Below are 21,955 nucleotides of genomic sequence, written 5' to 3'. Positions count from 1 at the left end.
GTTACACCTCGGTTCAGAGTCCCGGTAAAAGAGATCTTTATGGACTGCACATGAGGAAATATCCCATTTTTTGAAAACTTGCAGAGGGAAAACTTAAAAACTTATATTTTCTTCAAAAGTGATTCCTATGGACGATTCTAACCACTTCGGAAAGAAGAGGAGATATGTTCCTTGGACTTTAGAGTTTACAGGTTTGGCAAATGCATAGACAGTTCATTGATGGATCATTGCGTTTTTAAGATTCAACCTTCTCCATGGAACTTACCCGTCTCGTTGGCATTGGGTGAAAGGGAGGAATAGAAGGCATGGAATCCGGATGCTGTGATGCCATCATCGCCACTTGAGAACAAGAGTGACAGGCTGTTTGCTGAAGATGTGAAAACATATGAGCAATTCTGACAGATCCTTCCCAGTAAAGGAGATGTGTATAGTGGCCCATCATAGATTTCGATGAAATCAATGTCACAGCAGCTTGACTCCACCAATCTGTGAAGAGAATGAGATCGGAAACCACATTGATATCAAGGCAGAGAAGTTGCAACTTATAATTTTCTCTCTCTCCAAAACTCTACCAGTATAGATACTGATGCCATGAGATGCATTGGGGTGGACCTGCAAATATTATACATCTGTCACTGTATTCTGGACACAAAAGCTTGGGAAAATCCAGTTGACTTCACGGAAATGGGTCAGGATTTGTGTGGAAAAGGGGCTTTATCGGGAGCTGGGCGGCCCTGTTTGTGGGCTAAAGGATCCAGGAAACTACAATTGCCATGAGGACATAGGGTTTGCTAATACTCGCTTGCTCACGCCTTCGCTTGCTATTTAAACTCCTCCTCGGCATGTGCTGTTTGTTGGTGATTGTTGGCATGCAGGCACGGGCCAGAGGGGAACAGGACGGAGAGCTGACGGATCTGGGCCCCCGGTGGTGAGGAGGAGTGAGGAGCATTCCTGCTGGAGCTCTGAAGAGCCAAGGCCCCTTCCGTGTCCTTCATGGAGGCACCGGTCACAACACAGTGATTGTGGCTCGGCCGCTCATCGCTGGAGCTGGATTGCCTGAGGAGGTGCCGTCCAGCCCACCCACCCCAAGCCTCAGTTAAGTGTATGTGGGATGTCAGGCCGGTGAAGGGAGGTCTCAGGGGAGGCTGTGAATTCTGTGTGATGCCATTTGCATTGCTGCCTGAGATGCTGTATCGTCACAAACTTTCATTAGTGAAGGCTAAGGAGAGTGGAAGAACTGTGCATTCGTTTGCTGCCACGTATGTATTCGACATAACGCAATCTCTTCATGAACTCTAATCAGTGAGCCACGGAGAGTGGAGATTCAGTTAAATGAATGTTTGAGATGTGACCTGAATTGTAAGGGATGCTATGAGTTGTTTTGATGCTGCTTACTCTTGTCAAAATCCTATAAGCAGGCATGATCTACCGCATCCCAGTTCACAAGTGCACCCATTGGTAGACATCTCTGCCAGGCAGCGGAGAAAGGGGGTACCCTGGAGGCCAGATTGGGGTGCTGCTGATATATGTAATGAGCCAAGTTATATTTCTTGCTCTATGTACCGTTTCATGTTGTGTGCAATAGATGTTCAGGAGATTACCCTGAGCACCCCGTATACTTACATTAGTCGCTTGTTTAGGGAATTACTGTTTTGAGATACAGGTCCTAGGAAGGAAGCAATATCCTAAATAAGAAGGATGTTTCACTGTTGGTAGGAGAAAGGTTCAGGAGGTTAAGTAACTCATGGAATGGATTAAGGAAGTTAGTTACATTAATGTGTTTTTCATGACATGTATGAGTTTCCCCTTTACTCCCCATACCTTTCCCATTCAAGATACCCTAACTCTCTTTCCGGTTATCCTAAGATACCCTATCTATCCACAACTTCTCCCTAACCCTCTTCCCCCATTGGCTGCCTCATGGGTACCTGTGAATGTTAATCAGGAGCCCGTGCCAACCAAGGAGGGAGTGGTCAAATGCATTTGGGTTCTGTGGTCAGGAAAGAGTTGCGAGATACTCCTTGGGTGTGACATAATCACCAGCCCCCAAAGTGGGAACACTTATGCCTCCTAAGCCATATGGAGTCCCCTCCACCCTTAACTGAGGTGCTCAAGGCACTACAGGGTGTTCAGGAAGAGTTGGTTCAGCCAAAAAATATATTTTGATGAGAAGGAAATTCAAGTGCGCCAACCTGGTTAATAAGATGTTTGTTGGTGAGTCAATTAAAGAAATAGTACATAGAAGCTCGCTTGAAGTCAAAAAAAGGGGAATCCAATTTTATTTGTTGCGTAAAGAATAATGAAAAAATTGGGTGTTGCATCACACCTTATATTGTATGCTCCAATCAGATAAATGATGAATATAAGTGTTAGGGAGATTTCTCACACAAGTGCTTAATTCCCTCTCCCTTAGAGCCCTCCAGCTCTTTTGCTATATTTTGGAGCTTTGAACTTTTCATTTTCAATGTGTTTTACTTTTGTGTTCTTTGGTAATGGAGTTTTTAAAACAACCTCCATGGCATCATCTTTTTCTGTGTGTCACACAGCACCTTCAGCACAGTGGCACAGGAGTGTCTTGCAGACCCCCGAAGGTTTAAATACTTTTCCTGGGACTGACTACTGTCTCCCAGGGCATATAAAGTTAAATTAACTTTACTAGTCTCTTTAAATTTACTGACCCAGCACAGCCTATCTTACTATAGAGTGCTGGAGGGGTTGCTTAGCTTCCCCTGAGTCAAAACACACATGTAACAGTAAAATGTTACCTTTTACTATTTTATCAACTACCCTGATTTTTCATGGCCACTAACAGCGGTAGCTCAAAATCAGGGGTAGCCATGTTTTTCAATATGGCGCCCCCAGACCTATCTGTAAAAACAGACTCCGGTCATCTTTATTCACCATTTCTTTTAGGAAAAGTCCTTCTTGTGTTTGTCTCTGTGCGCCAAACCAGGTTTGGTCTCTGTTTGTGCCCTTTGGCGGGCTTCTGTGCTGAAGCCCTCCTCTGGCGCCTGAGTGTCTGGGATGGACAGGATGAGAGGGAGGTGCCCAAAACTCCCTGTGCTTAGTCTCCTGGTAGACCTGAATGCACTCTGGTGTGATTGGCCGGCTGGCTGTCCGGCAAGGACAGCCACCCTGCTGTTTGAGTGACAGCCAGGCTGAATGAATGGGGGGGAAACTGTTTAAAAGCAGGTCTCTGGGACTTGGAAAGCAGAGTCGACCACTGGAACGAAAGAACCAAAGAGGAGAGGAAGGAAGAGGACTGCTGCAACTCCTGGACGACCGATGAAGCCCTGCTGCAGGTCCGAATTGCCTGAAACTCTGACGACAGAAAAGCCCTTCACGGTTAACTTCTTCCCTTGAGTTTGGTGGGAACAGTCAACTCGCAACCCACCTGGACACCATCCTATTCTGGTCGAATTTTCTTCAGAGTGCTGTTGAAAACCGGATAGCCAAAGGGGAGGAAACCAGGGGGACTTTAAGGCACTCACACCTTAAACCGATGTCTTGCTACAGCTTTTGGCCTCTTCCTTGGGCAGTGCAGGAACCTCCCGACGTCCTCCTTCTTGTCCCAATGACTGAAGCTCAGGAACAGCAAGATCTACTCGAACTGCCAGGAACAACTGCCTCAGCTAAAGCTTTCTTCATTTAAAAGGTACTGTGCAAACGCGGTCTGGAAATCTTTTCGGCCATCGAGAAAGTGCGTGAAACTTTCCTCAACTACGAAGGCTTGTCCTTCCCTTAACATTCGTCAAACTTTTCGCCTAGCCAAATCCTTTAAAAATCAGTGGCCAAGACTTAACCGTTACATACCAGAACTGTGCTATCCTATTCAAGAGACTCTGAACCATTGACTTTGGCCCGGGCGTATTGAGAAGATTTGCTGGTTGTATTTCCCTGAAACCCTTTGCCCTGCCTATGAATTTATTTGGGCTGTCTATTCTTATAACCTTGTCTTTTCCTCCATTTTCTGAGTATCTGAAGTGCCATTTTGCTCCTACTTAATTTTTGAGCTAAACTTGTTCAGTTACTTACCGGTTGGATTTTTGTGGTGTATTAGTGTGGATATTGAGCTGCTTGTGCTAGTGTAATGTTTTACATATGATTGAGTAAATAAATGTATATTCTTTTTCTAAGAAACCTTGAGTAAGTGTTTGCTTGAATCACTGTACTGGTTGGTCCTTTGTGTAACTTGCTCTACTGCTCACTTTTAAAACTCTTGAGATAAGTCTGGCTGCTCAGACAGTGCTACCACTTTACTGTGTAGTACAGGCTTGTACCAAAGGTGAAATTGTGCTTACACCTGTAGCCCTAATTACCTGTAGTATTCCCAAAGGGTACTGCAGGTGATTCTGCCTAACAACAAGTTATCACAATGTAGTTTAAATAGAAAATGATACCCTCGATATTCTCAACACATCTTTCCCCATTGGTTGTGGCAATGGTTCATCAGGAGGAAAAACGGGGTGTTCAGAGAGAAAACAAAGGAAAGAAAAAGAGAGAAAAGATACTAAATTAAGAAAGTAAGGCCAGTATAGGGCTATAGTACATGATTAACTATTTACAGTTGAAAAGGGAATTTTGCTGAGTTGTTTCATACATGTAAAACAATTGACTCACCCTAATTCGTTTTTTCAAAATGTGTTTCTTATTTTGCACATTGAATAGGTTTTGGATGACACATGTAATCCATTTAGTTCAGTGGAAATCCTATGCCAAGTTTTGTTTGAGATCAGTCCATGTTAAGACTATCCCAGGGAAGAGGGGGAAAAAAATAAAAAGGAAAAGGTATAATTCCATAAAATATATTCGTTTTTTTCAGCTAGTACTAGATACTACAATGCAGCAGTGATGCTAGTTTGTTCACTACAGTAGTTATTCTTAAGGCTTGAAAAAAGCAGTTCTATTTAAGTTAGAAGGGCTTACCTTTGAGGTTTAGATGTACACCTTGATAAGCACAAAGAAGCTGGTGTCCCGGTGGATGCACAACACTCAGATTCTGTTGAGGTTGTTTCATCGTTCCAGAAAGCGACGCGAACGCGTGATGATGTCAAGCGCACTGTAACGTAGTGGTACATCGTGACGTCACCGCGTTCCCTGCCTCGTGCGGCCATATTGAATTTAGCAAAAATGAGAATGGTTTCTGGCTATAATTTTAATGTCAAAATAATAATTGTTAAATTATGGTAGGTAATAAATTTAAATGTCAAACTACAGAATGCGTTTCCTAAAATAAGATGTTTTGTATATTTTTGATTTTCTTGTGATTTTTTTGCTTTCTTTATGCACATCTCTCTTTTTACAAAATATTTTCTCTAAACATATCTCTCCTCTATTTTCTCCTGTTTATTTTGTCCTTATCAAATTTAGCTTTCACAAAATAATGCAAACCTCACAAATCTTTCATGTATCCAGACTAATGTTTGTTTGTTTTATTCACTTTTTATGCGCGTCAGACCCAAGGGTAGCAGGGCGCAGTGTCAAGGAAATGCAAAACTTACAGGTTACATCATAGCATAGCATAAAGTAGAGAATACTATAAGGTCTCTGAGAACACAAATAATTACAAAATATACAAAGTTCAAGTAAGGTCAATCAGAGTTGCAGATCTATAGAGTCAAGAATTAGTGCAAGTATTTCCAGTAGGAGATAGTTGACACAGGTCAACTGAGGTCAGTTGAGGTGAGGAGTTGAATGACATTTTTTCTGAAACGAAGGTCGGGCAAGTCCATTCTCAAGTCTTGTGGTAGTGAGTTCCAGGTTTTTGCAGCCTTTACCAGGAAGCGATTTCCTCCGATCGTAGTGAGTCTAAAGTTTGGTATTGTCAAACAATTAGAATTGACAGCTCTGGTCGGTCGGAGAGATGTTCTCCTGTGGAATTTTTCAATCAGGTATCTAGGGGCGGAGTTATTAAGGGCTTTATGGGTCAGGGATAACATCTTGAGTTTTATTTTGTTCTCCGTGGTCAACCAATTGTGATGGCGTCTGGCGGAGGAGATATGGGATCTTTTGTTTATGCCTAGTGCTGCTCTCAGGGCATTATTTTGTAGTATTTGTAGTCTTTGAGTTATTGTTTTATTAGCTCCGGAATATAGAGCGTTGCAGTAATCAATTCTGGAGAGTATTAAAGCTCTAGACAGGATTAAGCAGCTCTTATTGGAGAGGAATGGTTTACCTGCTCTTATCAGTTTGCACGTGGAAGCCGTGGAGGAAGCAATGAATTTCAGCTGTTTATCAAGTGATAGGGTAGAATCAAGATAGAATCCCAGGGTTTTTACATCCTTGGACACTTGGATGATATTCCCATCTATGTTGAATGAGGAGAATTCCTGGCCTAGTTTTTTGATATTGGCTTGGGTGCCCAGGATAATCAACTCTGTCTTATCATCGTTCAGACAGAGGCCATGACTGGCCACCCATGCCTGGATGATAAGATATACCTTGTTCACCAATTCCGTGTCTTTCGCATGATCCCCAGAAAGCGGGAGGAGGATCTGTGTGTCATCTGCATAATTAGTGTAGGTGATATTGAGATGGTCCAAATCATCAAACAAGGGTTTGGTGAAGATATTGGGCCTCATTACGACCCTGGCGCTAAGTGAAAAACGATGGCGGTAAATGGTTACCGCCATCGTTTTCCGCCAGGTCCGATCATGACCCGTGACCGTTAACTACGAAGCCAATAGCGGCATCGTAGTTAACGCTGCCGCTAACTGCGCTAAGGGTGCGCGCACGCGACTGCCCACACCGTACTTAGCGCCATGGCGGAAAGGTACGCAAATGCCGACCCAAGCGGACATGCACCTAACGCCATCACCCAGGCCGTTAAGTACCTTACCGCCATGGTGCAAATAACGCCATCGCGAACCAACCGTAAAGGGCCACGTTAAGTGAATGCAGCTGACACAGGTGCACAGAAACAGCACAGGTGAAGGCAATACAGACTCAGGGGAGTACAAAAAGAGCACACCCCACCCCTTCCCACACCCAGTCACACTCCACAATGATACCAATACGACTAGCAATGTTGGGGCTGGAGGACCTGATAGCAATGCATGTGCTACAACAGCAACAACAACAACAGGCAGCACAGAGGAGACGCAGGAGGAGAAGGAGGGCAAGGCAGGCCCAGCAAGCACCACCAGCACAGCCAGTGCCACCACGCAGGCAGCCCCCAATCCCACGCATCAGAGCCAATCCATTCAACCTCACTGCTGAGCAGATCCACACCCTGTACCGTTTGGACCGGGACACCATCACCGCCATCGTAGACATGACACACAACGACATCGTCAGCATGATAGAAAGTCCAACCGCCATCCCCCCCCTACTGAAGGTAGTGGCCGTACTCCACTTCCTGGCCACAGGCACCTACCAGCACACAGTGGGGCACCTGCATGGCATCTCACAACCATTATTCTCACGAACACTCATCCAAGTGCTCGATGCCCTCCTCAAGCACACAGACGAGCACATCTCATTACCACGGACTGCCCAGGAGATTGCAAACACCAAAGTGGGTTTCCATGCACTAGCCAGCATACCCGGTTGCATTGGTGCCATCGACTGCACCCATGTGGAATTGGTGGTTCCACGTGCCATGGAGGTACCGTACCGCAACCGGAAACAGTTCCACTCAATCAACGTGCAAATGGTCTGTGACTCCAACAAGATCATCACACATTGTTGTGCCCGATTCCCCGGATCAACCCATGATTCCATGGTCCTGAGGAACTCCACTATACCACGCTACATGGAGCGACATGCAGGGCCAAGATCCTGGCTACTCGGTGAGTGCAATGTCATGGAAGTGGGCAGTTGAATGACGTACCGGGGGGGGGTGATGCATACTCCACCTGGCAGAAAGGGGGGGGGATGATGCATACTCCACCTGGCAGAAAGGGGGGGGATGATGCATACTCCACCTGGCAGAAAGGGGGGGGATGATGCATACTCCACCTGGCAGAAAGGGGGGGGGATGATGCATACTCCACCTGGCTGTGAGTAACACAGGGAACAGAGAAAGAGGAAGGGCACTCACAATGCACACAAACCCTCTGCATACATTGGGTGATGGCATGCAAAACAGGCCATGGGAGCCATGAGCACATACTGGTTGCATTGTGTGAATCAATCAGTGCATGTAGAAGTGAGCCAAAGTAACAGTTGGATGCGAGCCATGGTGGAACATCATGTTCCTGATCAGACAACATGACTGACACATACATTCTCGCCTACATACAGGTGATGCAGCCTATCCCCTGAAGAGGTGGCTCCTCACACCAGTCCGGAACCCGCAGAACCAGCACGAGGAGGACTTCAACCGTGCACATACACGTACTCGTGTGGTCATAGAGCAGACATTCGGCCTCTTGAAGGCACGGTTCCGAAGCCTCAGCAGGTCTGGTGGGGCACTCCTGTATGGCCATGAGAAGGTGGCAAAGATCGTCATGGCATGTGTCATGCTACACAATATGTGCGTCAGACGGAATGTGCCCCTGCCCCCTGACGCAGAACTGCAACCACCTGACGATGAGGATGAGGAGGGTGCAGATGGGGCGGCACCCCATGGAGGAGGCGAAGCACAGGAGGGGCGTGCCATGCGCCAAAGTATCATCGACCACTGCTTCTAGCACACACGGCTGGTGTTTATCGCATGGAGACTGCACTTGGGGCACTGTCTGTCCCTGGGACATGCACACTGTGGACTGTACACCAATAAAGCACACATACGCAATGAAAATGTCCACACATTTCTTTTTTGGAAAGAAAAAAGTGTATTGAAACTATGAACTGTCGTGTCACACCCCCTCCCACCTCCCCCCTGCACACCCCAACACACCCCCTCCCACCTCCCCCCTGCACACCCCAACACACCCCCTCCCACCTCCCCCCTGCACACCCCAACACACCCCCTCCCACCTCCCCCCTGCACACCCCAACACACCCCCTCCCACCTCCCCCCTGCACACCCCAACACACCCCCTCCCACCTCCCCCCTGCACACCCCAACACACCCCCTGCAGGTGTCAACAGATGCCTGTGACAGTGGCCACAGGCCGTCACAAGCCCCCTCTGCCGGCCCCCGGGGCACCCCTGGCTGTGGAGCGCAGGTTACGACTGGAACGTCGCACGGGGCTGCTCTGCGCAGAACTGGCAGTGGAGGATGTCCCTGGCTGCCCCTGTGCATGCACGTCCTGTTGTGTGTGGGTGAGGCCAGTGACCGCACGACGCAAGGCCGCAAGTTCTGCACAGATGTCCCTGGACATGGCCTGCATGGCATCCCTCAGGGTGGCAGTGCTCTGCGCCACTTCGGCCCTTAGGGTCTCCGTGGCCTGTTCAATGCTAGACCTAGCCCCCACACATTCCGCGGCATGCTCATCCAGCATTGCGGACAGTTGATGCTGCCGTTGAGTGATGTCCTGGAGGGACTGCTGGCCGTGCTGGCCCATGGCCAGTGCTGGTGGAGTGATGGAGGGGCTGCTCCCCTCCTGTGGAGTGTGGACAGGGCATGGGGTGGATGGCCACTCCTCTACCTCTGTGTGCCCCTGTGAGTGACCCTCATGGGGGCTGGCGTCTGAGAAACAGGGGGAATGTAGCTGGTCAGTGGGGCTTCTGACCTCGTGCTCCATGTCCGAGTCTGAACATGCAGCTGTTGCAGCTGTCTCCCCGATGTTGCTGCTGGCCGCTGACCCCCTGCCTCCTGTGGCAGGCAATGTCGGTGGAGGTGGAGCAGCTGCTGCTGGCCTGCTGCCGACAGGGGTGCTTGCCGGTGGGACCTCCGGTATGCCTGCAGTGGGAGCTGCTTGTTGTGGGGTCTGCCTCACTGCAGCTGAGGTTGAGGGTGCAGGGACGTTGTTGATGGCCTTCTTGGCCCTCTTTGGCGCAGGGGTGTCCTGGTCCTCTGGGTGTGATTCTGTGCCTGTGGTGGAGCAAAGGAGGGAGGGCGTTATTGATGGGTCTGCGGACTTTGGAATGAAATGTTTGACATTATTGTGGTCAGTGGAAGTGGAAGATTTCAGGCAGTGCCATGCAGGTTGTCTCCTTTTAGTGTGGAATGTGGATGCAGGTATGCGGGTGCCAGCAGTGTATGCAGGGTGGTGCTCGCATGTGGCTATGGGCAGTGTTGATATGTGTTGCATTTACACTCTAGGGCAACCTTGTGCTACACATGATTGGACTGCTGTTACTATGGCATGTCTTGTTTGAGGCACCTACCTTCTTCGCCTGATGTCGGAGCTCCCCTTTCCATCCCTCCGACGCCTTCAATGGACTCCATGCCAATCGTGGTTGCACAGATCTCCTCCCACGGTTGGAGTTTCAGGGGGGATTCCGACCCTCCACCGGTACCCAGGGCAAGGTTGCGGTTTGCTGAGATGACGGCTCTGACCCGTATGCGTAGGTCATCCCAGCGCTTCCTGCACTGCTGTGGGGTGCGGGGTACGGTCCCCACCGCGCTGATGCGCTCAGCCACCAGGGCCCAGATGGCCTTCTTTTTCCCGATCGCTGTCCTGGTCATGTCCGGGGAGAAAACGACACCTGCGTTGTCTTGCAGGGTCTCCGCAAGCATGCAGAGTTCCTCCCGGCTGAATCTCTCCTGGCGCTGGCGGTCACATGCCTTTTTCACACATTTAGGCATTTTCGGGTACTTGGTAGGGTGGGTGATTGGTTGGGACAGGTGTCAGGGTTGGGTCTGGTGTTGTTTGGTAGGATGGCGATGGATTGTGTTTTTCAAGATGGCCGACGGGCTGTTTCCCGTTCCGGCGCGATGACGCTATTTCCGGTTCGACTTTTTACGGCCGCCGCTAATTACGGCCGCCGCTACTTACGGTGGCCGCTACTTACGGTGGCCGCTACTTACGGTGGTCGCTACTTACGGTGGCGTAAGTGCACCTTGCTCGCTTAACGATGCCGGTAGGGGCCTTTTCCGCCATGGCGTTAATTGCATTACCGCCATGGCGTAATGCTCGTGCGCGATGGGTCGTAATGTGGCGCTCTTTACGCCATCGTCCCACGGCGTAAACGCTCATTACGCCATGGCGGTAATGACGGGCGATTACCGCCAGGGTCGTAATGAGGCCCATTGTCTAGAGTTGGGGAGACACAAGAGCCCTGGGGGACACCGCATGAGATGAGGGTGGGATCTGCTGCTGCTGAGGGGGAGAAGACTCTTATTGTTCTTTCACTCAGGAATGACTCGATCCATCTAATGGCTTCCGGGGAGAAATGGGCGGCGGAATACAGGTGACTACAGAGGACTTTATGATCCACCAAATCAAAGGTAGCTGAGAGGTCCAGGAGTAGCAACAGTACTGTTCCTGCTTTGTCAGTCAGCTCATCAATTTGGGGTTTTAAGTCAATAAGGGCAGTTTCTGTTCCATGTAGGGGACGGAAGCCCGATTGTCTCTCTCCTAGGAGGTTGTGTAGTTCTAGATGCTTTTGAATTTGGTTGTATGCAGCTTTGTCCAGAATCTTGAGAAGAAACGGTACCGTAGTGATAGGGCGGTAATTAGTGGGGATGAGGGGGTTTAATGTCTGCTTTTTAAGGAGGGGGAGTACCCAGGACTGTTTAAGGTTGGCAGGGATGGTGCCTGAGGCAAAGGGGGCGTTAATCAATTTAGTGATAAAGGGAGATAATTCTCTGGCAGCGTCTTTTATTAATTGTGCTGGGCAGATGTCACCTTTACAATTAGATGATTTAAGCGACAGGATAATTTGTTCTACTTCCAAGGTGGTCATTTTGGAGAAGTGGAAGGAATTACTGTGCGCCATTAAATTATTGGTATGGGGCATTTTAGGCGAATCCCGAATTTTAAGTACTTCTTTTTTTGCTGGATTTTATTTTGGAGTGTGATCATTTTATTTGTTAGGGCTTGCTGGATATCTGTGCACCAAGGTTTGTCCTTGGTACAGGCGTCCGGTGTGGCGATAGGAGACTCAATTTCCTTTAGAATGGAGAAAAGCTCTTTCATACTGGAATTGGATTTGGCTATACGATCATCATACGAGTTACGTTTTGCCTGGCAACTTCTTTTTTGTAAAGTGAGGAGAGAGAAGTTAATTTAGCTTTGTTATCGACTGAGGGGCAGAGCCTCCAGGTGGTTCCACTCTTTCTTTTCAGAATGCGTAGGTCTCTTAGCTGTGGAGTAAACCATTTGTTTAGATGAGCTTTCGGTTAGCATGATCTAAGTTTGAGAGGTGCCAGTTTATCTAGAGTAGAGAGCATGATATTATTAAATTCTTGCACTATGGTGCTGGGGTTTAGATTAGCTGATAATGCGTTGAGGGTCGGTAATATAGCTGGGATAAGTTTCTCTGCCGTAATACATTTTTTATTTCTGGTTAAGCAAGGTGGCGCTAGTGGAAAGGCCGTGGGGTTAGGTCTGGAAGTAGCTAGGTTAAAGGACACCAAAGAGTGGTCTGTCCAAGGTAATGGCATTATGGACGAAATAGTGGCTGAACAGTTACAGTCAGCTATCCAATCTAACGTTCTTCCCTTCAGGTGCGTAGGCTTGTCAACTCTTTGAGTTAGGCCTAGTGCGTGAATAGTATTGGCTACCACTGTAGCATTAGTATCTGTGGTGTCATGGAAACCTAAGTAAAAGTCCCCAAGGAGGATTAGTTGAGAACAAGGTTTGAGGTTATTAGTGAGTAGGTTATGGAGATCCTCTTCAAAGGTGCCTAAGGGGCGTAGGGGTCTATATAAAAGGTGAATGGTGAGTGCTTGATTATTATTTATCTGGAGTTTGGCAGATGGGGTCTCGCAGGATTGAATCGATTGGGTGGGTACTAGTCTGAGTGAGAGGCTCGTTTTAGAGATTATGGCGATGACGCCACCTCTAGCGCCTTCTCGGTCATGTCTGACTGTCGTGTAGCCATCCGGGATGGCTAGCATGAGCGAAGGTCCTGCTGCATTGTGTAGCCAAGTCTCTGTGATTGCGAGAAAGTCGAGGTTACCTTCTGAGATTAGGTCGGCAATGTCTAGGGCATGGGCGACAAGCAATCTCACGTTAAGGAGTGCTCCAACGATAGTTGGGGTCTTGGTGACCTCTGTGGCTTGGGGGGATAGAGTAGTAGATGTATTAGGTGTTTTAGGCTTGTTATTCTGAATTGGGCAAATATTGGAATTGGGTTGAAGAGGTAGCCTAGTATAACAAGGTTTACAGACCTGCTGGAAGTTGGTTTTGATGTTGGTAGGGTGAAGAGACCTGCGGAGAGGTTCATGCAGTTTAGTTAGTCTGGCACAGAGTCTAAGGTTTCTGCTAAGTGTATCACATGGGAGTGATACAGAGGTGGCTGTCTCAGGGGACCCATGGCTAGGATGTAGATATTGGCCAGGAGAGTTACAGTTCAGATGTATTACGGACGTCAAAGGAGGCAGGGTGTTAGGTAGGTTAGCATCTAGCATGATAAGTGAGTGTAGGATAGTCCTCAGTAGGACTGTGTAAATAGCTGGTAGATATATAGTTATATAAAGGAGGCCTATCTAGAATACCACATTAGTAGTTGGTGGGAACCGTTGGCAACAAATACAAAGCACAGTATATGCTAGAAATATCAGTATGTAGGAGCAATTTTATAGCGGGAGTCACCTAAATACTAAATCAATGTAATGTATGTAATCAATGACTCAATGGCAATGATTCAGCTATGCCGGCTAGGTAAGTACAGGAGCAAAATGTAATCAATGACTCAAAGGCTAGGCCAACTAGGTAAGTACAGGATCAAAAATACAATCAATGTCTCAAAGGTAATGGTTCAGGTAATGGTTCAGCTATGCCGACTAAGTAAGTAATGATATTCTCACCTCTGTAATGCATTTCGAAATAAGCTCTACCAATTCTATCTAAATACTACCATTCAAATAGGTTATTTCCCATTTTCTCCACACTCAAATCCAGTTTAGGGATTAGATGAAAGCAGATGGCCTTGTTCAATCAGAGTAATTTCCCTTAGAGTTTCTTATTTTGAGGCCCATGCATTCATTAGATTGGCAACAGCAGCAAAGCTGCATATATATATCTTTAGATGATATTTAAAATTATTACCTACCATGATTTAACAATTATTATTTTGACCGGCATTACCATTATGGCCAGAAACCACTCTCTTTTTTGCTAAATTCAATATTGCCCCAGAAGCGGGGGAACGCGGTGATGTCATGACGCTCCGCTACATTACGGTGTGCATGACGTCATCACGCATTCGTGCCGCTTTCTGGAACTATAAAACAACCTCAACAGAATCTGAGTGTCGTGCATCTACCAGGACACCAGCTGCTTTGCGCTTATCATGGCGTACATCTAAACCTCAAAGGTAAGCCCTTCTAATTTAAATAGAACTGCTTATATCAAACCTTAAGAATAACTACTGTAGTGAACAAACTAGCATCACTGCTGCATTGTACTATCTAGTACTACCTAAAAAGAGAATATTTTTTACAGAATTATACCTTTTCCTTTTTGTGTTTTCCCCTCTTCCCTGGGACAGTCTTAACATGGACTGATCTCAAACAAAATTTGCCACAGGATTTCCACTGAACTAATTGGATTAACTGTGTCATCCAAAACCTATTCAATGGACACAATAAGAAACACTTTTTGAAAAAACGAATTAGGGTGAGTCAATTGTTTTATATTTATGAAACAATTTCCGCAAAATTCCTTTTTCAACTGTGCATTGTTAATCATGTGCCATAGCACTATACTGGCATTAATTTATTAATTTACTATCTTTTCTCTCTTTTTCTTTCCTTTTTTTCTCTCAGAACACCCCTTTTTTCCTCCTGATGAACCATTGCCACAACCAATGGGGAAACACGTGCTGAGAATATCGAGGGTATCATTTGCTATCTAAACTACGTTGTTATAACCTATATTCATCATTTATCTGATTGAAGCATAAAATATAAGGTGTGATGCAACACCCAATTTTTTCATTATTCTTTATGCAAAAAATAAAATTGGATTCCCCCTTTTTTGACTTCAAGAAAGCTTCTATGTACTATTTCTTTAATTGATTCACCAACAAACATCTCATAAACCAGGTTGGCGCACTTGAGTTTTTCTTATCAATATATATTTTTTGACTATTAGTGTGTGTGGCAGCCACACATTTGGAATGTACTTGTGCTTAACAACCATGATTTTTTATGACTATAAACTGTGTTTTATCAACATAATCACCACCATTTAAACCACTACTAAAACTACAAAGAGGAAATGCCAAAGAGAGAGCTGTATAAGCTGCAATATCTATTTTCTAGAGTTGGTTCAGTCTCGGCAGGAGACTGCTCATTGAAAATGCAGGTTAGTGGGTTAATGTACGCCACTGCAGGGGGATGCAGCAGCAGCTTCTACCTCTGCAGCCCGATTGGTAAGACTATTTCATCGTGCCCATCTGGATAAACCAGGTTCTGGGAAGGGCCTTAGAGGTGGGGTAATGTGAGGAAAAGGGGCTTGTTTGGAGCTTGGCAGGCGTGCTTGCGGGCTAAAGGATCCAGGAACCTACAATTCCCATGAGGACGTGGGGGTTTGGTTGTGCGCGCTTTCACATGCCTTCGCTTGCTATTTAAACTCCTCCTCAGCCCATGCTGCTTGTTGGTGATTGTTGGCGTGCAGGCATGGGCCGGAAAGGGAACAGGACAGAGATCTGGCAGATCTGGGCCCCCGGGGGTCAAGAGAAGTGAGGGGCATTCATGCTGGAGCAACTTCTGTGTCCCTCTCGGATGGAGGGGTCACAACACAGTGATTGCGGCTCAGCCACTCAATGCTGGAGATGGATTGCTTGGGATGTGCTGTCTGACCCCCCCCATGCCTCAGTTAAGTGCACGTGGGGTGTCAGGGAGGTGAAGGGAGGCAACAGGGGAGGCTATGCAGTCTGTTTGTGACGCCACATGCATTACTGAACGCTGCTAACTTCACAAACTCTCATTAGTGAAAGCCATGGAGAGTGGAGGTACTGTGCATTTGTTGGCTGCCACGTGCATTTTCGACACAACACTATATCTTCAAGAACTCTAATCAGTGAGCTACGGAGAGTGGAGATTCAGTTAAATGAACGTTTGAGGTGTGACCTGAATTGTTAGGGATGCTATGTGCTGTTTTTTGCTGCTTGCTCTTGTCAAACTCCTATAAGGGGCATGTTCTACCGCACCACATTTTAGAAGTCTGCCCAATGGAAAACATCACTGCCAGGCAGCAGAGAAAGGGGTACCCTGGAGACCAGTTTGGGGCGCTGCTGATATATGTAAATGTGCTATGTTGAATTTCTTGCTGTATGCCCTGTTTCATGTTGTGTACAATTGCTGGTTCAGGAGATATCCTGAGACCACCATATGCTTATGTTAGTCACTTGTTTAGGGAATGACTGTTTTGAGATAAAGGCCCTAGGAAGCAATATCCTAAATAAGAAGGATGTTGCACTGTTGGTAGGAGAAGGGTTCAGGAGGTTAAGTAACTCACAGATTAAGGAAGTCAGTTACATTAATGTGTTTTTCATGACGTGTATGATTTTCCCATTTACTCCCCATACCTGTACAATTCAAGATACCCTAACCCTCTTTCTGGTTAGCCTAACACCGCCTACCTATCCACAACTTCTACTTAACCTTCTTCCCCCATTGGCTGCCTCGTGGTTACCTGTGAATATTAATCAGGAGGCCGTGCCAAACCGAGGTGAGAGGGGTCAACTACATTTGGATTCTGTGGTCAGGAAGGAGTTGTGAGATACTCCAGGTGTGTGACAGGATTTGAGAAAAAACAAAGGTGATTAGTGAATAATAATTGTGCCATAAGACACTAATATCTTTAGATGAAATATGGATTGCAGTGTGCCTGGAAGCGCATGAGGCTGGGGCTATAACCAGAGTAAGGGTTGTCATGAACCCGACCACCCTTCGATGTTCTTGGGCCTGAGATGAAAGAGTAAGTTTATAAGAAATATAGGATTCCAGTGAAAGAGATTAGAAGAATGCATGGGTTGCTAACCCATGAGGAAAATAGACAAAAAAACAAATGGAATCCCATATAAGGAATAACCCTGTCCCCTGCACACAAAATGTAGTATGATTCAACATAATAATGGATCAATTATCAAAGATTGATACATTCAAAAGGTCTTCAAGTATGGTCATCCAAACCCCAGGTTAATTTAAATCAGTGTTCAAATGTATTCAGATTGGTGCTGAACGTGTTTCAGAAAAGCATCCCATTCATTAGGAGAAACACAGTTTTCAGTCAAAACTAAAAATGAAAATTGATGAGCCCAAATTCAATGTTTAATTGAAATAATAGTTATGTATACAATGATTATAAAAACATTTACATAATCCAAAGTCCATTGACAATGACACCAAAAGTCTCATAAACATTCTCTCATAATAATCATAGAAGTTAATAACCACAAATCATTCAGTAAATATCAAAGCACCTGATAATTAGATTCAACACAATTTGGAAAAATTCAAATCCATGGTAAAGCAAATCTGGAGCTACAGATACAATTGTTTTTAAAGTTTGAAAAGATAAAGATTATGTAGTATATATAAAGAAGGGTAAGTTAAAGTCATGAGGGAAAAATGAACTTCAGTGTTGGAAAGAAGTGCCAGAAGATGTTCAAAAGCAGCACAAAAAACATCCAGAAACTTTAAATAAAGGGAACAATAGATATCGTACCTGTAAAAAATAAGGAGAAATGTCTACGTAAAGGTTAGTAAAATATATAGACTGAGTGATGAAGTACCTTATACAGACCCAGTAGATTCCCAAATGGAAAACAAACAAGTCACCATGTGTATGAGAGCCCTATAAAGTCAAGGTGGCCAAAATTCCATAGAGCTCATGATGACATCATCACGCTACATGTCCAATGATGTCATAGCACCCAACGACATTGTTGCATAACAGACCGGCCATGTTACATGATAGCAGGGACTTATCTGTTCCGGGTATGTCAGCCAGCCACACACTCCCATTCTCACAGTTTTACTTCAGAGTACAAAGCATATCCAGCGATAAGCGAATCGGAGCAGCGACCTACAGTATCATTGATTTTCAAAAATTGATGAGAGCGTTGTCATGCCTGTCCACAGAACCTGTTCGGAGAATGGGCACTTTTTGCTAATATATATATAAAAAAATCCATAGAACTGATGCATTAACATCCTGCTAGTGAACTCCTTTGACTCATAGCAATGAAGTGCAGAAGTAAAATCGCAAATGCAAATTCCAAACAAAGTCCTTTAATAGCAGAAAATCCCCAAGTCCAGGTAGATAAAATCTGCAGAAAAATGACACATTTCGCTATACACGTGTAGCTTGCTCACAAACAACTTCAGTGGTTACTTTCATTTACTTCCAACATTTCATTAATTTGTCCATCATTACTGATGTTAGCTGTGTTTAGCACTGGTATAACATGCACATATGCAGTCGACCATCTTTACACTGTGTCCATATGAATATGGTTCAAGAGAGTGTGCAACATACTGTGAATACATAGCACTTAACACTATGTTTAAACTAGCTGTACCTTAGTGGCATACAACACTGCACCATGAGAAACAATCGTCCATGCGTTATATAATACAATCATGCATTTTAAGTTTACAAATCACACTGAAAAATACATATCTCATTAACCTGGACTGTCAAATTAGGAAATCCTCTGTCCTATCTAATGTGCAATGCATCCACATGTTTGTTGTCATAGAATAATATATGTATTGTCTCATTGCATTAAAATTTTACGTGGCCTTTTGAACCCACAAAACATATTTATGTATAATACAAGCATGACCCCTCTTGGTAAAAATAGAACATAAAAAATTCAGGTTTCTCTTAGAATCATGTACAGTACATAATATTTTAAAGTGCATAGTGCAGAACCAAATTTCGAACTTACAATTGATGTATGGTCCAGAAATATGTATAACGACCACGTGTGAAAAAATGCATGTGCTAATACAAACAATTTAGATTGTAAAAACCTCACTCTGTGTTGACCCACTAGGCATGTCCATTAATCATAAAAAGCTTAGTGCATATATATATGTATATATGTTAAATGTGAAAATATCAAATCTCCTCATATAGATAGATGTGTAACTAAAGAAAGATTATTTGTAAAATGTTAGAACATTGTGTATATAGATATATGATCCAAGAATAGTATTGGGAAAGTATGGACATTAACCAATCATGTGTTTATATTAAAACATAACTTCAATAATAATTACTCACAATCTGAGGTTTAAATCACACAAGGAAAACACAGTATCAACAAACATATCTTCTGAGAGGTTTATTTAACAAATATGAGGAACAATTCTCAATCCTGAGAATTTTATAATCCAATTAAAGACAGGTAGATAACTAACTCTAGCACAAACTGTAGATGCATTGGTAAAAAGATTGATAATCTTACATGTATCCAAGCAGTACATCACAATGGTTTCTCCATATGTAACAATATCCCTTTTGGGACAAGAATATTTAAATGATATATCCAAAAAAAAACTCTTGTTGTGATCATTTTTTAATTGATCACCTCCTCTCTGGGGACTATGAACCACTTCCAAGATCATAAACCTAATATGTGAGATGTTATGCCCTTTTCCAATAAAATGAGGGACTACATTTGATTTCAAATTGCATGTTCTAACACTAGATCTATGTTCTATCCATATTTTCTTGCCTTCCTTGATGTTTGTCCCACAAAGAGTACACTGCATGGGCATTTGACTGCATGGATAACGTTAAAGGGGTTAAAGGTAGCATAGTCTTATAATCTGATTTTATGTCCAGAGTAAGGATGTTCTACTGAATAACCTTGTGTAACATTGTTGTAGTTACTGCAATTCAGACAATGGAATATGCCTGTGTTTGTTTTGACACATGTTCTTTGTGTAGGTTTTGAAGGTTTACAGCCGTAAACATTATGTCATGGAAATTACGCCTTTATCTAAAGGCCATCAATGGCTGTCTTGGAAAAAGGTGATGTAATTGTGGGTCAACCTGCAGCACTTTCCAGTTCTTTCTAATAATCCTTAAGATCTGGTAACTCTGCTTAGAATAGGTTGCAACATGCACCACCCATGTAGTTGTAGATTTATGTTCATGGTTCAAAAGCTTTGTCCTGACTTTGCATTGTTGAGCTTCTGCGATGATCTCTGATGGATAACATCTTACTGTGTGACAGTCTGTCAAAATATCACATTCCTTTTTTAATACTGCAGGATCAGTGAGGATACGTCTAAATCTCAGGAATTGACTAAATGGCAAACTCATCACCATTGGCTTGGGTGAAAACTAATGAAGCATAGTGAATTGTTCACATAGGTGTCTTTGCAAAATATTGTGGTATCAAGCCTACCTTTTGAGAAATTCACTCCAACATCTACAAAATGGATCTTTGAGGTACCCAGCGCCAAAGTAAATTTGATTCTACACTGCATTGAGCTCAATTAATATACAAATTATTTGAGTTCCAAAATTGTACTATTCCATATGCTGACCGTGCCATATGTGTAAAACTTCCAGATGGTGATTCTGATAGTCCATAAGGGGTTGTTCAGTACATATTTGATAAAGGAAATGCATACAAAGGGTTGAATAGGCTGGGGCCAGTGCTGACCTAATTGAGGTTCATGGAACTTGTAAACAGTATGTTCCTCATAGCGAAAGAAATTGTGGGAAAGGATAGTGTTTATCAATTCAATTACACATTACTTGCAGGGAAAATATCCTCCTTAAGTAGTATCCACTCTGTGGCTTCTAGTCCCTCATTGTGAAGTATAGAAGTATAGAGACTTTGTACAGGCATTGTAAAGAGGATATAATCACCTGAAGAAGTAATTAAACCCTCCCTCTAAGCAGTTTGGAAAATGAGTGGTGTCACATAAGTATTCACATGTACGGTGGACAATAGGTTGTAAAAGTTGGTCTAATTAGATTGTCAAAGGATCAAATACACTATTCGTTCCCACTACAATAGGTTTAAACAGGGGGCATGTCTTATGTTGTGAATCTTAGGAAGAGCATATAACTCAGGTGTAAGAGGACATGTATTCACTAGAAAGTTCTTTGTAGCTGCTGTAATCCATTCTTGGTCTACCACTTTATCAAGAATATCTTTGATGAGGAAAGTAATCTCTAAAGGGGGGGTCAGTGTCTAGTTTGATTTACTTTGATTCATCCTTTAATAATTCAAAACAACAGCAGTGCTATCCCTTATCTGGCATTCCATGTGTTTCTATGTTTTTCACAACTTAAGTCGTACTCCTCCTAAACCTAGGTTGATATGTGAATTATGTAATTGTCTGTACAAGCTATAACTTTGGTGTGCAATTGAACACTTCCTTAGGCACACAAACAATGCAGATTGCTTCATATCAATATTAATTGTACTTAGTATATTCTTATTAAAATGTGTACTCACTTGGTAAATAGTGATAACGCATATCAATAAACTAAAGACTGGCAAACAGATATCAACAAACCTAGCAAAATTAAAATTCTACTCCAACTAATGTCTCCATATCGCAACTTTGACAAAATCTGTCTATTTTCTAAAATCCTCACAATTCTCACCATTTTATTAGCAATCAAATCTGCATCTTGATCTTTCAGTCCTTCGATGTAACCATGTAACCACATTAGTGCCTTTTGAAGGTCATCCTAAAAGGTCATCCTAAAAGGTGTAGAGAGTTTGGATTGGTGGCTTCCCTGTGCCCTACTCAAACATAACTACCAGCGGGCAACATTTTGAAAAATGCCACTTGATATAAAAGGTTAATATAGTAATATGAGCCTCATGTTCTGCCAAGCATTGACCTTGAACTTCATATATTTTACTGTCAATGGTCATATATTAGGGAATAATAACATCTTTGTCCGAATCATTGCACATATTAAGATACATGCAGAATGTCTTGATTCATGTTTTGGGTTTTGTC

General features: G+C 44.1%; 1 protein-coding gene across 1 annotated transcript in view; it reads right to left on the bottom strand.

Annotated features, from left to right (window-relative positions):
• LOC138473430 (deleted in malignant brain tumors 1 protein-like) overlaps window positions 1-21,955 on the bottom strand; it is a 650,575-nt gene that overhangs the window by 180,430 nt on the left and 448,190 nt on the right. Inside the window, exon 7 of the mRNA XM_069612089.1 lies at window positions 266-486. Within this exon, the coding sequence (XP_069468190.1) occupies window positions 266-486 (221 nt within the window). The remainder of the gene's footprint in view (window positions 1-265; window positions 487-21,955) is intronic.

This window comes from Ambystoma mexicanum, chromosome 8 (genome assembly GCF_040938575.1).
Source record: "Ambystoma mexicanum isolate Mex_15411 chromosome 8, UKY_AmexF1_1, whole genome shotgun sequence".
Classification (NCBI taxonomy): Eukaryota; Metazoa; Chordata; class Amphibia; order Caudata; family Ambystomatidae; genus Ambystoma; species Ambystoma mexicanum.
The sequence above is the reverse complement of the archived record's forward strand: the minus strand, read 5'-3'. Positions and strand labels throughout refer to the sequence as shown.